This window comes from Chlorocebus sabaeus, chromosome 18 (assembly GCF_047675955.1).
Source record: "Chlorocebus sabaeus isolate Y175 chromosome 18, mChlSab1.0.hap1, whole genome shotgun sequence".
Classification (NCBI taxonomy): domain Eukaryota; kingdom Metazoa; phylum Chordata; class Mammalia; order Primates; family Cercopithecidae; genus Chlorocebus; species Chlorocebus sabaeus.
Window position 1 is genome coordinate 17,162,658 of NC_132921.1, and position 16,580 is coordinate 17,179,237.

At 42.7% G+C, this 16,580-nt stretch overlaps 1 protein-coding gene across 2 annotated transcripts in view; it reads left to right on the plus strand.

The window, feature by feature from the left end:
• BCL2 (BCL2 apoptosis regulator) overlaps positions 1-16,580 on the plus strand; it is a 198,758-nt gene that overhangs the window by 68,579 nt on the left and 113,599 nt on the right. The window contains exon 3 of one of the 2 annotated variants that reach the window (XM_073006249.1): positions 12,872-15,517. The exons of the other annotated variant lie outside the window; for it this stretch is intronic. Coding sequence (XP_072862350.1) covers positions 12,872-13,066 — 195 coding nt within the window. The 3' untranslated portion in view covers positions 13,067-15,517. Of the gene's footprint in view, positions 1-12,871; positions 15,518-16,580 lie in introns of those variants that run through there. 2 annotated transcript variants of the gene reach the window in all.

Genomic DNA, 16,580 nt, shown 5'->3' on the forward strand with positions numbered 1-16,580 from the left:
AGTGTATCAGTCTGTTTTCACGCTGCTCATAAAGACATACCTGAGACTGGACAATTTACAGAAGAAAGAGATTTATTAGACATACAGTTCCACATGGCTGGGGAGGCCTCACAATCACAGTGGATGGTGAAAGGCACATCTCACATGGTGGCAGACAAGAGAAGAGGAGCAAGTCACGTCTTACGTGGATGGTGGCAGGCAAAGAGAGAACTTGTGCAGGGAACTCCCATTTTTAAAACCATCACATCTTGTGAGATTCATTCATTATCATGAGAATAGTGTAGAAAGACCCACCCCCATAATTCAGTCACCTCCCACCAGGTTCCTCCCACAACATGGGGAATTGTGGGAGTTACAATTCAAAATGAGAATTTGGGTGGGGACACAGCCAAACCATATCAGTAGGTATGGAAAGAAGTAAAATACTATTTTTTGGTAAGAGCTCTCCCACTAAGATATGAGGACATATGCAGAAAGTGAGGAAAGTAAACTCCAAGAGGTGCTGTTTCTAATTGACTTTCAAAAGCGAATTTTCTGTCAATAAGATATGACACGAATGTTCAAATTTTAACAGGTTCTGTTTTCTTGTAAATATTCACTTCACTATATCTAATAATCTTAGCGAATGAAGATATCATTAGTATCTTTTTTAAGATATTAGGAATATTAGAATTACTTATATTTGAGGCCTAAAAGATTGGTAGAGACATAAATCTATCCTTGTGGCTTCTTTGCATACTTTAATGCTAAAGTTGCATACTTAAGATTGAATAAAAATGTTGTCTTGGCAATCAGATATAATATTTGGGCTGGGTGCAGTGGCTCACGCCTGTAATCCCAGCACTTTGGGAGGCTGACATGGGTAGATCACCTGAGGTCAGGAGTTTGAGACCAGCCTGGCCAACATGGTGAAACCCCATCTCTACTAAAAACACAAACATTAGCTGGGCGTGGTGGCAGGAGCTTGTAATCCCAGTTACTCGGGAGGCTGAGGCAAGAGAATCGCTTGAACCCGGAAGGTGGAGTTTATAGTGAGCCAAGATCATGCCATTGCACTCCAGCCTGGGCAACAAGAGATAAACTACGTCTAAAAGAAAAGGAAAAAAAAAAAAAAAACCTTCCTTAGTGTTAGTCACTCTTTTTCTTAAGGTTACACAGTCATGGTTGACTTTGTAGGGGCTCAGGACATGCCACCCCAGACTATCACCTCCTTTTCCAAGTACTGTTCCAATATAATTTCTAGTACCTGAGAGACTTTCTCTGCATAACAAGACATGCTTGACCCACCATACAGAGCCTCCCCTCATCAACCCGCAGCTTGTGTCCCCACCACCCCCAGAAGCCCCAAGTCCCTATTCCTTTCCATAGCTCAGGATGCTAAATGAGCTTCAACCATCTGAACCTACTTCAAGTCTCGTATTTTGTGGGACTCCCATGTGCACTTACATTATTAAATATGGGGTTTCCTTCTGTTAATTTATCTTATGTCAATTCATAGCCCAGCCAAGAAACCCAGAGTGGTGGAGGGAAGCCATTTCTCTCTCCCCTACAACTTTTAAATACTAAAATTACAAATGTCCCCACCCACCAATATTGGAACTCCGTGGTATCCATAAGCTGGGTTGCATGTTAGTGATTGTGATAAGCAATAAAAATCCTTGCATGTCAATATTTTACTAAATTTGATTATTCGTGGATTTGTGACCATTATTATTTGCTGTTTATTGGTTTGTTGCTGTTTTTTAAAATATTTTTCTTGGACTTATGGACCACATGTTTGTTTCAGAAATTCTTCATAAGACATCTATTCTCCTAGTAAGTGGGAAGAAAAATCACTTAACAGTATTCAAAGTACCTTAAAAGATGCAAATAAAGAAGTTTGAATTTTTAAATATGGATTATGGAAAGATGAATATGAAAAAGGGTACTCTTAGAGTTTATCAATTGACTATCCCTGGAGAAAGTTTCCATTCTCCATTAATACTCCAACAGCTTTGAATAGTGTATGTTCTTGTGTATACAATGAAAATAAACCATCATCATCGTCATCATATTAACTGGGCTTGTGCCCATTGTAGATTTCATGAAAAATAACCAACCATCAAAAATGACTTGACAGGAGAAGCTAACAAACCCTAACATTAAATGGTCCTGTAAAAGTTTGCAGGTATATTATTTGTGGTATTCAGTAATACTCTCAATTAGTTTTTATGACTTCATTAACTTAATTCATTTTTCATGAATGGTAAAAATTCACTCTTTCCTACATTCACAAATGTTAGGCTATTTTGATGGAAAACCAAAGACTCACTATATGTTCTCCTTTGCAGTAGTGGTAGTAGTTGCAGCCACCAACTTCAGATGTGCAGTTCCTAGTTTACTATGTGATTCAGTGTGCTTTTATCGAGGGCCTCCTTGTCGAGAGGGACTATAATACACTAGCAGGAGTATATGTTTTGGAGTCAAACTGTTCTTGGCTCAGATCCTGGCACAGCTACTTGCTTGCTGTGTGGTCTTGGGCTTCCTGGTCTGTAAAATACCCGCCCTGCAGAGCTGTTGCTGAGTTGAAGTGAGAGGATGTATGTGCAAGTGTGCGGTGTGGCATTCGGTGGGTGCTCCACAGCACTGGCTTCCCTTTCCTTACACACTGGAGGGCTGCTGCTCTGATTCCTGTCCACCGAGTAGACAGGGAGGCAGAGTAGTGCCTGAAACTACCATTGTTTTCAGTGAATCAAACATGTCGTGTTGTGATATCTTAGGCATGTCCCTTCACCTTGGGGGTGTTGGTTAACTCCTCTGTTAAATTTAGAGCTTGACTTTTTTTTTTTTTTTTTTTTTGAGATGGAGTCTTACTCCATCACCCAGGCTAGAGTGCAGTGGTGCATCTCAGCTCACTGCAACCTCTGCGTCCTGGGTTCAAGCGATTCTCTGCCTCAGCCTCCCAAGTAGCTGGGGCTACATCATGCACCACCATGCCCAGGTAATGTTTTTGGCATTTTTAGTAGAGACTGGGTTTCACCATGTTGGCAAGGCTGGTCTTGAACTCCTGACCTCAAGTGATCCACCTGCCTTGGCCTCCCAGAGTGCTGGGATTACAGGTGTGAGCCACCACACTTGGCCAGTTGACCTTTATGATTATTTCTAAAGCACTTCCAGATCTATCCTTCTGTGATGCTATGATACTATGAAGCATTAAGTTAAAGACTAGGAGCTTAACAGTAGGGTGTTAAATGGACAGGACTGACCACAATCATATATGGTGAAGGAAGAACCAGTTGGACTTAGTGACACATTAAATATGATTAGACATGGATTAGAAACTATTTCGAGGTAATGTTCCCCAGGATGCTCTCTCCAAAACACTGGTTGCTGAGGATGGGAATAGATATTAATTGAAAAAAAGGTTTCTGAAAAGCATTTGGGAAATGCTAACTTCACCAGGTTTCTTTCCTGCAGGACTTCTCTGATTCTTTAATCTGCCCATATGCATGATGATTCTGAAACTCGGGAATGTAGTCATAGTAGGAAGCATTTCTAAAGCTTATTTCTTCATGGAATCAGAATTACGTTGCACCCAAGTAGCATCTTACAGGACCAGTATGTCATGGAAAATACTCTGTGAAATGCTGCTCTGTGGTTTTAAACCAAGAATGAGGTACGATATGGGGGCATTGACTCAACCCAATGAATGTGCTGAGCACTGACCTCACAAGGTCCTGTGGAGGGCAGAGATGGGTAAGATCCCGTCTCTGCAACAAGGCTGGCAATAAGCCATTAGTGGTGGCATTGTCTACATGGCCAATAGCAGGGATGCCTTGGGGGAGACAACATCCACCGAATTATTGATGCAGATTCAGTTGAGGCAGTATCCCCAGGGTGCAGAGTCCTGACTTCTGTCTTATTCTCTGTCTCACATATATAAGCACTTATATATGTGCTTATTCTCTGTCTCTCTCTGAAACTCTTATAATGGTATTAGCATCCAGTTCACCACAGAGAAATTCTGCAGATGAAATGAACATAGGAGCTAAACCAGTAGGAAGTTTCATTCAGGAGGAGATTTTACAAAATGGACTCTTCGGACTTTGTTTTTGAGTACATAGTTATTTGACCACCATTTCTACATTTGGCCTTAAAGTCAAAATATAATCTAAGGCAAGAAGTCTAAAAACTATGTAGTAGACAACCTTGCTTTACTGTGAAGGACATGGCATCTCAATGTTGGTGGAACCTGACGACCTAGTTTGTTTTTATTTCTCATTGATGAAAGACGAGCCAGAGGCCTGATGGCAGATTTTACTGGGAAGGACCTTTTCTCACCGGTCAGATCCGTGGATTATTTCGCCACTGGATTTTTCTGCCTGTTAGGCCTTTGGAAACATTTTGGCAGATTGAGCAGTTATTTTGCTCATGTTGTGAGTAGCATTTCTCTGACCTTTTGTTATTTACTGAAACAATCCAGCCTGTTTTCTTTTAAGAGAAGCGTGAAATGAAGGGGAGTCAGTCAGCACATGCTGACTCTGGTATCAGAAGGCTAACTTTTGGGCTGCTTGGCACCACGCATACTTTTAAAGTTATGGGGTCATTGGCCTCTTTTTTTCTTATTCCCGTGATTTTGAAGGAGTCTTTTGGGGGAATTTTTTTTTTTCCTTGCTAAAGCAGATGCATGTAAGGTTAGTAAATTAAAAATAAATATTTCACTATGTCTACAAACATAACCCTCTAAGTTTTCTTACGACACTTTGGGCATGGTAGATTATCTGAAGCCTCTCCTCTTTTAAACATTGATGTGATGTGATGGGGAGGCCAGTTTGGCACTGGAATGGTGGCTTGGTGACAGGGTATCCCTCACTCCTGACCTCTCACGACCTTGTGAGTCCAGACAGTGGAGGTGATGACACCATTCAGGACACTCTCCACCAGCCACAACAGGGAGCTCCTTCTCCCTAGTTCTCTGCCTACCTATGCCCAGAAAACCTATCTCCCTGATGTTTTTCTGGTTCTTCCCCTAGTAGAGGATTTCCATTCATTGCAGGTTGACTTGCAAGGATAAAGGAAGTACCAAGATCCTATTGTGGCCGGGCACAGTGGCTCACACTTGTAATCCCAATACTTTGGGAGGCCGAGGTGGGCGGATCACCCGAGGTCAGGAGTTCAAGTCCAGCCTGGCCAACATGGCAAAATCCGGTCTCTACTGAAAATACAGAATTAGCTGGGCGTGGTGGTGGGCACCTATAATCCCAGCTACTCGGGAGGCTTAGGCAGGAGAATTGCTTGAACCTGGAAGGTGGAGGTTGCAGTGAGCCGAGATCGCATCACTGCACTGCAGCCTGGGCAACAGAGTAAAACTTCGTCTCAAAAAAGAAAAAAAAAAAAAAATCCTGTTGCATCTTCAAAGAGGAAAAAATGTGCATGTGTATGTGTACTTGAGTATATGTTCATTCCTATCTCCCCATTTATCTACTTACCTATTGATCTCTTTTTAGCCCAGTCAGAAAATTCAACAGGAATCATGGTTTTTCATTGGGATTCCCCATAGCACGTGAGCTCAGCTGCTAGTGTTGAAGACATCACTCAAATTTGTCTTGTTTATTCTCTTAGCCAAACATAAAAATAATCATTACCTACATAAACTAGCCTAGGTGATCATTAATTGAGGCTGTGTGTCATTTAATAATGACCTGCATGTTTGACAATCACCATCATCTAAGAATGGGCCATGGCTTTAGGAATGTTTCATTCATTTCTTCAGTCTTTCAGTCAACAAATAGCACACTTTCCTAGGTGCTGCGGACACAGTTTGAGCAAAGGGACACACTTCTCATGGTGCCACATGGGCAATAAATAAGTAAAACCGAAAAATAAGGATGTGGCAGACAACAAAATGGATAATGTAGGGTGTAACTGGGGAGGGCAGTGATATGGTTTGGCTGTGTCCTCACCCAAATTTCATCTTGAACTGTAGCTCCCACAATTCCCATGTGTCATGGGAGGGACCAGGTAGGACGTAATTGAATCATGGGGGCCAGTCTTTCCTGTGCTGTTCTCGCGATAATGAGTAAGTCTCATGAGATCTGATGGTTTTATAAAGGGGAGTTTGCCTGCACAAGTTCTGTTATTTTCTCTTGTCTGCCGCCACGTCTTTCGCCTTCCACCATGATTGTGATTTACAATTTTCTTTGTAAATTACAGTCTCGTGTATATCTTTACCAGCAGCATGAACACGGACTAATACAGTGGGAAGGCTAGTTTACATGTGAGTTTCGCGGGACCTGTTGCTTTGGCTTGAGACCTGTAAGATGAGGAGCCAGCCCTGAGAAGTCCTGAGGAAAAACTTGGAGACAGAAGGAAGAACAAACGGACTCCTCTCCCATTTCTGTTCCTTACTGAATGGCTTCATGTATATGTTTGCCACTTGGGACTATGACCCGATGCCTCTTTAAATCTGTAGGTCATTGGGAACATCCACAAAATAGCTGAAAGATGCTGTTTTGTTAGAATGCTCGTTGTAATGCAGGATGCTGGTGAACCCAGTGTGAACCTTTCAAAAACCTGTTGATCCCACCCCACCCACTCTCTAGAGCTCTGATATTGACAGAGGCTACCTTTCACAGATTAGAAAGTCGGCAGACTCCATTTCTTAGAGGAAAGTTGTGGAAAATACTTAAAAATGCTTTGAGTAGAAGAGAGAAGCAGTTTAGAGCTTCAAATTCAATCAGGCTAAGTTGGGCAAGCTACTGCCTTACAGGCAGTAACTTTCTCATAGAACTTTAAAAACTTTTATTTTGCAATAATTATAGACTTGCAGGAAGTTGCAAAAATAGTACAGAGAGGGCCCATGTACTCTTCATCCAGCTTCCTGAATGGTAACATCTTGCATAACAATAGTAAATGGTATCATGTACATAGCATTACATTATCAATACCAGGAAACTGACGTTAGTATTAGTCCAGGCCTTATACAGATTTCACCATGGTTTATCTTCACTGGTTTGTATGTGTGCGTGTATTTCACCCCATGTCCAGATTCCTGTAACCACCACCGCCATCGGGACACAGGGGTATTCCATCCGTACCAAGAAATTCCCTTGTCTCCCTATACTTTTATGTATGAGAAATGGCAGCAGATGCTGTCCTGCTTTTAGTCTGAATCATATTCTGGAAAAATCTATAGTGAGAGAAGGTGGATGAGTCTTTGAAATCTATTGAAATCTATTGGCACTGAGAATCTGCTTAATTGATATAGAAATGGAGTTCCTTGGTCTGACTTATATGAAGACCGTCTACAAGCTCAGAACCAAAAAACACAGGTTTGAATATGTAACCCTGACCACATTCTGAGAGTCCATCAGTGGATGCTCAATTGGTTTAAGAAGCTAAGGCCAGTCATGTGGCCTGAATAGTTGATTTCTAAGAAGAAAACTCTTTCTGGCACCACACAACTGGGGAGATTAATAATATATATATGGAGCGTTTGCCACGTTTCTCGAAGATAACTCAGGAAGCAGATACACCAGTAATGGGTTAACAGGTTACCTGAAGAGTGGGTGCATTCCTTATGGAAAACAGAACACATGATAGAAAAATAGCCCTTTGTGTGTGGAGGCAAGAAACCTTTAGGACATGCAGTTAGCAGTGAGAACTAAAGTAAGGTGCAGGCTGAAATGGAAACACGCTATAAACAGATTGAGAGAGAGACAACAGCTTTAAGGGAAAACATCTGTCTGGTGGATCTGACATCCAAAAACTGCATCTGTGGCCTAGGACCAATCTTGTAATGCTTAAAAAAGGAATCCAAAGAGGCCCAAAGCAGGCTCTGAAAGTTTCTTTCTTTTCTTGAGATTTTCTGTTTGCTCTGCCCGGAATGCTGCCCAGGGTGGATGAAATGAACTCATCTGGTCCTGTTTCTCAATGCTGAAGTAGCACACCAGAGAAGTTAACTTTAGAACAATTGGTTGCAGTAACATTTTACCTGGATTATTCTAGACATACTGATAAGGGGAATCCATTTACTCTGCCAAACGAAACTTCTGGAAAAAAAATTTTTTTTGACAGTCTTGCTCTGTCACCCAGGCTGGAGTGAAGCCGCATGATCTTGGCCCACTGCAACGTCCACCTCCTAGATTCAAGTGATTCTCCTGCCTCAACCTCCTGAGTAGCAGGGATTACAGGTGCCCGCCACCATGCCTGGCTAATTTTTATATTTGTTGTTGTTGTTGAGACGGAGTCTTGCTCTGTGGCCCAGGCTGCAGTGCAGTGGCGTGATCTCAGCTCACTGCAACCTCCACCTCCCGGCTTCAAGTGATTCTCCTGCCTCAGCTTCCCAAGTAGCTGGGATTACAGGTGCCCGCCACCACGCCCAGCTAATTTTTTTATTTTTAGTAGAGACTGGGTTTCACCATCTTGGCCAGGCTGATCTTGAATTCCTCACCTCATGATCCACCCACCTCGGCCTCCCAAAGTGTTGGGATTACAAGTGTGAGCCACTGTGCCCGGCCTAATTTTTGTATTTTTAATAGAGACGAGGTCTCACTATGTTGGACAGGCTGGTCTCAAACCCCTGACCTCAAGTGATCCACCCACCTCAGTCTCTCAAAGTGTTGGGATTACAGGCATGAGCCACTGCACCCGACCACGAAACTTCTAGAAATCTTGAGAGTGACTCTTCCAATATTTTGTATTTCAAGTAGAAGTTTTCAGTAATAATGAAGTTGAAAGCTAGCAGAGAGGAGCAGATACTGTTCTCATGAAGCCTCAGAGGACATTAAGAGCATCTATCTCGATGGTAGGTTGAATTGAAAATTTGTCATATTAGTCCCTTGATCTACTCATATTTTTTCTCTTGAGCCATTGGTTTGTGTTCTGTAAACACAGCTTAAGAGGCTATTTTAAAGAAAATGGAGATCAGGTGTTCTCTACAGATTGCTGTGCTCGATTCCCCAGGGTGGGAGCAGGAGAGGATTATGAGCAAAGAGTTTCAGCCCTCACCCTGGGACATTACCCCTCCTCCCTACACAGACTTCACAGTGGGGTGCTGGTGAACATTTTTATGTTAATTTTTATTTTTAAATTTAACTTTTAAGTTCAGAGGCACATGTGCAGGTTTGTTACATAGATAAACTTGTGTCCTGGGTCTTTGTTGTACAGATTATTTTGTCACCCAGGTATTAAGCCCAGTACCCATTAGTTACTTTTCCTGATCCTCTCCCTCCTCCCACCCTTCACACTCTGATAGATCCCAGTGTGTGTTGTTCCCCTCTACGTGTCCATATGTTCTCATCAGTTACCTCCCACTTATAAGTAAGAACATGCAGTATTTGGTTTTCTGTTCCTGATGTTAGTTTACTCAGGATAATGGCCTCCAGCTCCATCCATGTTCCTGCAAAAGACACAATCTCATTCTTTTTTATGGCTGTATAGTAAGTATTCATTCCATGGTGTATATGTACCAGATTTTCTTTATCCAGTCTATCACTGATGGGCATTGAGGTTGGTTCCGTGTCTTTGCTATTGTGAATAGTGCAGATGCTGATGAATTTGCACTTCACATTCAGTGATTTTCACCTGGAAGAACATACCTTACTCAATCCATGTTACTTGAAGACTACCGTAACTGAGGTGTAGGAATTTGTCCTAAATTACTGTAAACAACCTTTTGGGGCATTTCACAATATTCCGGTGCCTCTCCATTCCCTTTCACTATCCTCTCCACCTGATCCCTCTTTCAAACTCTTGTCTTTATTTTTATACATCTTACCCCAAACCAAGATTGCAGTAAGATTCCTGTGTGCCATTGCCACATGCATTTTCAGCAATTTGAGATTTTATCTAATATGAATTAAGTTGGTATATATCGTACCACTTTACATACATGAAGTTGTTTGCTACAGCCCTGTTCTGGAGAATGATGAGAATGTCCTCCTTGTTTTGTGGCAGGGAGGAGGGGGGATGTTTTAATGAGGAGGGACTGGTAATAAGGGATTGTGGTGAACTGGCAGGGGAGGAAATTCAATAAACAGAAGAGAAGAACTCAGGATAGTTGGGCACTGGAGTGTTGCAAAAAAAGCAATATGCGATGGTCTCCCCATGGAATGCTCACCTACTCTATGCGTAGAATCCCTGACAGCCGTTTTCCACTTTCCAACGCTAGCACACAATAGGGTCTCAGGGTTTGTTGCAATAAATTGGGCTCTATATTACGTGTTCTCTGATTTCTCCTCAATAATGTGTATATACCAGCCCTGCATTGAAAATTAGGACATCAAGTGACATTAAAGTCAGATAATCTGCCTCGTGTCACATGGGTTGAATGTGGTAGATGTGAGCTCAGATCTTTTGACTGCCTCATGGCACCTTCCATTTCCAAGCCTCAGTTTTCTCATTTTCTTAAGGCACAGAATTCATGCCATTACTTGGTCTGGTGTTGAGGAGAAGCTTGGCATAATGGAAAGACTCAAATTTCATTTTTTTTCCCTTCTTAGAAGAAATCTGTAGAACTGTTTCATCGCAACCTGTGGATGGCTGACGTAGTTTGAAGATCCACACCTTGGAGTAACCCATCTCAGAAAATGTCAGCCGGGGTGCCCATTGGTACACTGTTTGTTGTATATTTTCTCATACCGCGGAAAGGACTAGTTGAATTTGTTCCAAACCAAGCAATTGACCTAGGACTTTGCATCCTGTTTGTGTCGACCACAATTCAAATCCAACTCCTTTTTAAAATTGTATTTTATATGAAAGGTGACCTGATAGCAAGGCAAGAGTAATGACAGGCGAGGCACCCTCAAATCAGGCCAGGGTGGCAGGCTGGGACATCTTGTTTTCATCAAATTCTCGTAGTTACTCTTGACTTTTCTGTGTGTTTGCTGAGCTTTTGAGATTCTGTTGTGCTTTTCTAGCTGGATATTTTCCAGAGGGTTATCAAGAAAAAGGAGTATCTTCTGCATTAATAACCTTGGGAAGGATTTTAGCAGTAAAATTAGAGACCAGATGATCTGCTGGACAGCAGGATGGGGAACATTTCTTCCCCTTTCCCAGGAGAGTGTCAAGTTCAGCATGACCTAGCACCAGACCCTTCACTCAATAACTCTGAGATCTTATCATATCAAGTTATCTCAGTCATGATGACGTAAATGGCAAAACTACTACCCTTATTTCTTGGGATGAGAATTTTTCCTTTTAAAGGAATACAATATACAAAATAGGTGACCATGAAATATACTTGATGGGACAGCTAATTTCCATGCGTGCTTTGTGGTTTGTTTTCAAGTGAATTTATTGCTATAGAGTTCCAAAACAACCCTTTAACATTTATGTTTTCTGTACTTTATCTCATTATTGAAAATAACAAGTGCTATGTAAAAGCATAAAGAATATACTGAGGTTTACAGCAAAGATAATCACCAAAGATCAGGAGTGAGAAAGCTATGGCCTGTGGGCCAAATCTTGCTCACCACGTGCTTTTGTAAATAAAGTTTTATTGGAACATAGCCATGCCCATTTGCTATGTATTGTCTATGTCTGCTTTCACACTGCAACATCAGAGTTGAGTAATTATGATAGAGACCATATGGCTTAAGATATTTACTATCTGGTTTTTCACTGAAAACATCTTCCAACCCGTGCTATAGACATTTTCATGGTATTTATTTACTGACTCATGTGTTCATTCTTTTGATGGACACCAACCCTGTTAATGACACTGGGGAATGTAAAGATAAGTACATCAGTCTCTAATTTCCAAGAACTTATAAGGTAACAGAGACAAGTCATGTACTCACATAACAGAGACAAGTCATGTATTCATCTTTAATTCCGACCAGGCAGAATGCAGCACATACTACAGACGCGAAATAGCTAAATTGTTGTGATAGTTCAGAGATGATGAGAGCTTCCGACAAAGGCAGGGAATTGGGAAATGCACAAAGATATTGCTTCCGTAACTGTGGCACACAGTGATTTCCCAATAGGGAACTTCATGAGAAATCAGGCTAATTTCCTTCATGGAATTTTATCAATTGTAGTATCCAAAGGGTGGAAGTGATATAGGATATTACTTTGTGTCCAGATTCCTTTATCTAGAAGCATACTTCCCCTGTAACTATGGGGATGATCATATTTACAGAAAATTTTTGAAGATTTGAAGGAAGGCTTCCTTTTTCAGGGTGGGAAGACAGAAGGAATTCCTTTTCTTTTTTTACTGATTTTTCACTTCACAGTGTAATATTAAATGCTATGGGTCTTAAAGAAAGGCTCTTGTGAGAAACCCTCAAATATCAAGTGGACTGTAAAAACAAGATAGGCTGGGTGCAGTGGCTCACAACGGTAATCCCAGCACTTTGGGAGGCCAAGTTGGATGGATCACTTGAGCCCAGGAATTCAAGACCAGCCTGGGCAAGATGGCAAGACCCCATCTCTACCAAGAAATACAAAAATTAACCAAGCATGGTGGCACGTCTGTAGTCCCAGCTACTTGGGAGTCTGAGGTGGGAGGATTGCTTGAGCTCAAGAGGGAGAGATTGTAGTGAGCCAAGTTTGTGCCACTGCACTCCAGCCTGGGAGACACAGTGAGACCCTGTCTTAAAACAAACAAACAAACAAAAAATCAAGATAAAATTATAGAACCCTAGCTATGAAATAGCAGGACTCAGCGACTATTCTATCTCCTTCTTCTCCAGAATGCATGTGAGTGTGAACTGAGATTTTGGTGAGTTCCCGTTTCCCTTTGGCCTGTTGAACCCCTTTAAGGGTTTAGCCCCCAACTCCGGGAAGATTCCATGCATGAAAACTACCCAGCTCCTCCCAGTTGGGATTAATGTGACCTGATAAAGAGTTCATGCCGTTTTGATTTTTTTTTTTTTTTTTTTTTGAGATGGAGTCTCTGTCTCCCAGGCTGGAGTGCAATGGCATGATCTCAGCTCACTGCAACCTCTACCTCTCAGATTCAAAGGATTCTCCTGCCTTAGCCTCCCAAGTAGCTGGGATTACAGGTATGCGCCACCATGCCTGGCTAATTTTTTATTTTTGTAGAGATGGGGTTTCACCATGTTGGCCAGGCTGGTCTTGAACTCCTGACCTCAGGTGATCCGCCTATCTCGGCCTCCCAAAGGGCTGTGATTACAGGCGTGAATCACTGCACCTGACCTGATTTTTGTGTCACCAGAATTGCCTTGTCCATTATTTGTGTTTTCCAAATGTCTATTGAATTAACTCGAATTGGATGCAGACAGACACCGTGCACTCAAAACCTAGGTGGCTGATTTGGAAAAACATTCAAGACTTTCAGGTTAGTCTAAGAGATGCTCAAGGGAGGCCCCTTCCATTTTGCTTCCAGCAGGGTGTCAAAATTATTGGCTAAACTCCAGCCTCCCTTTCTTTATACTCATAACAATAAAGGTACCAGCGTGAATGCAGCAGAGTTTTGTTTTAGAATACAACCCTGTGAAGTTTTACCAGCCGAAAGCATAATATTTGGATGGATAAATTGTGTGTTTGGTGAGAAAGCTACTGAAGGAACATAATATTGGACTCCCAATCAGGTAATTTAAAGGTTATGGGAAGCACCAAGCCCACCTATTTCACGTGGCCCTGCCTCTCCCCTGGCTGGAGTAGCAGGGTTCCTGCAGTTAGCCATCCCACAGCTCTCCGGGGGCTCTGCTCTCTCCTTACCGAGAAGCACATGCCAGCCAGTCTCCCAGCGTTTCCTGGTCCTTTCACAATAGACAGATGGGGATGTTCCAGGTAGAGACAAAAGAGAACACGCAATCCATAAGCTCATCTTGCTGGTACCCTTCCGCTCCCTTAGCCCAAAGAGGAGAACCCAGCCCTCTGCGTAGGATGAACACATTTCAGGGCATTTACTGACAAGTAGGTGTAGTTACTGCATACACATGTGGAGGCTGCATTATATCAAAACTGTGTAAATAAACCTAGACTCTGCACACTCCTTCAGGCCCCACTGTGTATTTATGAATGGGATTGCTTCATCATTTTCTTTTAATGTCAGTAGCAGGAAGTCAGAAAGCATTACCTCTAAAACGGGGACAGAACATTGCAAATACATACATTTCCAGCCAGCTGTGGCAATAACCAGCAAACAAAATTACTTCACCCCGTTGTTATGGGCCCTATCCCTATGGGATTTTTCCTGAGTTTCTGATTTATAACAATCACTTTTGAAGGCCTCAAAATGCTTAGGTGAGATTAAATTACTGATTATCCAAAAGTTCTGTTTTCGCTGGAGTCTTTCTGGACGGCTGCTGATTCGGTCCCATTTAAAGCATTCGGTGGCATGAACTCACTTGGTTTCTGCCCACATCACTGCATTCCTGGGATGCCGTTCACAGGCCTTAGCAAGATCATCTGACAGCCGCCTGTGAGGTCAACGAACTTTATACATAATTAAACACTCGCAGTTAGGAGAATTCATTTCTTTCTCCCTGAGAAGCAGAGAAAGAATACATGTTGTGTTACCCTCCATTACGGAGTAAAAGTTGTGTGGAGTAATCAGGCTAGTTTCACATGATTTAATGCTGAACTGAATAAGAAAGTGATTGCATCCTCTACTGGGCCTCACAGAAAAGTCACCACCCACACTGTTTATTCAGACTGGGATCTTGGCCATTTGGGGTTTAAGCCAGAAGAAAGAGGAAAAAAAAAAATCCAACCCTGGAATGAACGCTTTTGAAACTCTGTATTCTTGATGAAATGCGGCCAAGGATTCTTTAAAAAAAAACTATTTAAAATCAATTACCGGGATCATATTTTCATTTACAATGGGTTGTTAGCAACAGCTAATTCTCTGTTTCCATCCAGATTTGGTGTTTAAGCTTCAATATGCTGGAATTGGAATCCTTGCCGTGTTTTGTCTGGGTATTAGATGCTACCACCAAACTATGTGTAGGGAGTTGGGCAACTCTGACCTTTGACCAGCTTTCCATAAAATAACAAGGAAAGGTGTGAGGAGGCTAGGGATTGGGTGAAAACCAGCCTGAGGGATGGCAGTAAGTGAGCTTCACCGGGGGATGAACATATAAAGGAGGCACAGAGGATATTGCTAAGGGTAAGAGAAAGCAAAAGACAGAATCATATGCCTTGGGAGGAGGGTCAGGCCCGTTAAGTCACCTAGTCCATCTGTCTCTAGCCAGGACTGCAAAAAATCATCTCAGACATGCGATCCCGTATCGCATTTTTAAAGATCTCTAGAGGAGATTCCGGAACCTCCCTTGGTCATCCGCCCTATTATTTAACAATTCCTACAGCCAGGAAATTCCTTCTTATTTCCAGCGTACAAAGTGCATGTGGTGCCGCTTCAGGGGATGTGATTGATCGAGGCCACGCCCACCTCCCCCCGCATGTTTACTCCTTGGATGGGATGGCGCATGTGTCTTGCTTCTTCGTTAAAACGGCCCTCTCTCGGCCTCCATACCACAGTCCCCAGGCTGTAAGAGGGGACGTGGTACAGAGGTGGGGTGGGGGCCGGGCAGCGGCATTTATGGGGACCAGCATACACCAGGAACTGTTGCTAGGCATTTTATGTATTTACCAGAGGCGAGAGAACATAGCTGTGATGTGGCCAGGAGTGAGCCTCAAAACCACGTGGAAATAGTAAATGCGGAAGCTCCCGTTTCGGATTTTAAAAGAAAAGAAAAGAAAAGAAAAAATCCTGAAAAACAGAAAGGAGAGCCTAGAATTTCACTGGCCTGGAGATGGTAGCCTACTCCTCAGTTTTAAACAAGAGCCCAGAGCAGAAAAGGGACCTGTCTGGGACAGGATCTCAGAGCTAATGCCCATGAACGCAGTGCAGCGCCCCGTTCTTAATTTGGATAGGGGGCTGGAAAGACGAAATGATGCTGGAACCCAGGCCGTAGTTCTCACTTCCTCCGGCCCCTTCCTCCTCCTCGGCAGATGCGCAGTGAATGGTCAGGCCCTCCGTGAGTGACTTACAGATTCATTGAAGAGCCCTCAGATGACCAGAGCTTCTTCCCTTTTTATCGAGTTCTGTCATTGTCGTTCCTCAAACTGTGGCTTGTTCCAGAAAGGAAGAGGTTGTCTTCTTCACCCGCCTGCCCTAAGTTGCGTCAAGTTCCAGTTCCCTATATTAAGTAAATGACTAAATGAGTGGAATGAACATCATAATGTCAAGGGTAGGGCGTTGAGCCCTGGGACAATAGACCGCGAGCCCACTCTGTCAGCTTTTTGTCCTGCACCTCTATTATCTGTTAAATGATAATATTAACACTGTCCTGCCTACTTTAGGGGGCTCCTAAAAACAAATATTTATTGACAGGTTGTGCATTAGTCTGTTTTCATACTGCTATGAAGAAATACCCGAGACTGGGTAATTTGTAAAGAAAAAGTTTTAATGGACTCACAGTTCCACATGGCTGGGGAGGCCTCACAATCCGTGGAAGGTGAAGGAGGAGCAAATCACGTCTTACATGACGGCAGGCAAGAGAACGTGTGCAGGGGAACTCCCCTTTATAAAACCATCAGATCTTATGAGACTTATTCAATATCACGAGAACAACACGGGAAAAACCCACCTCCATGATTCAGTTACCTCCCACCAGGTCTCTCCC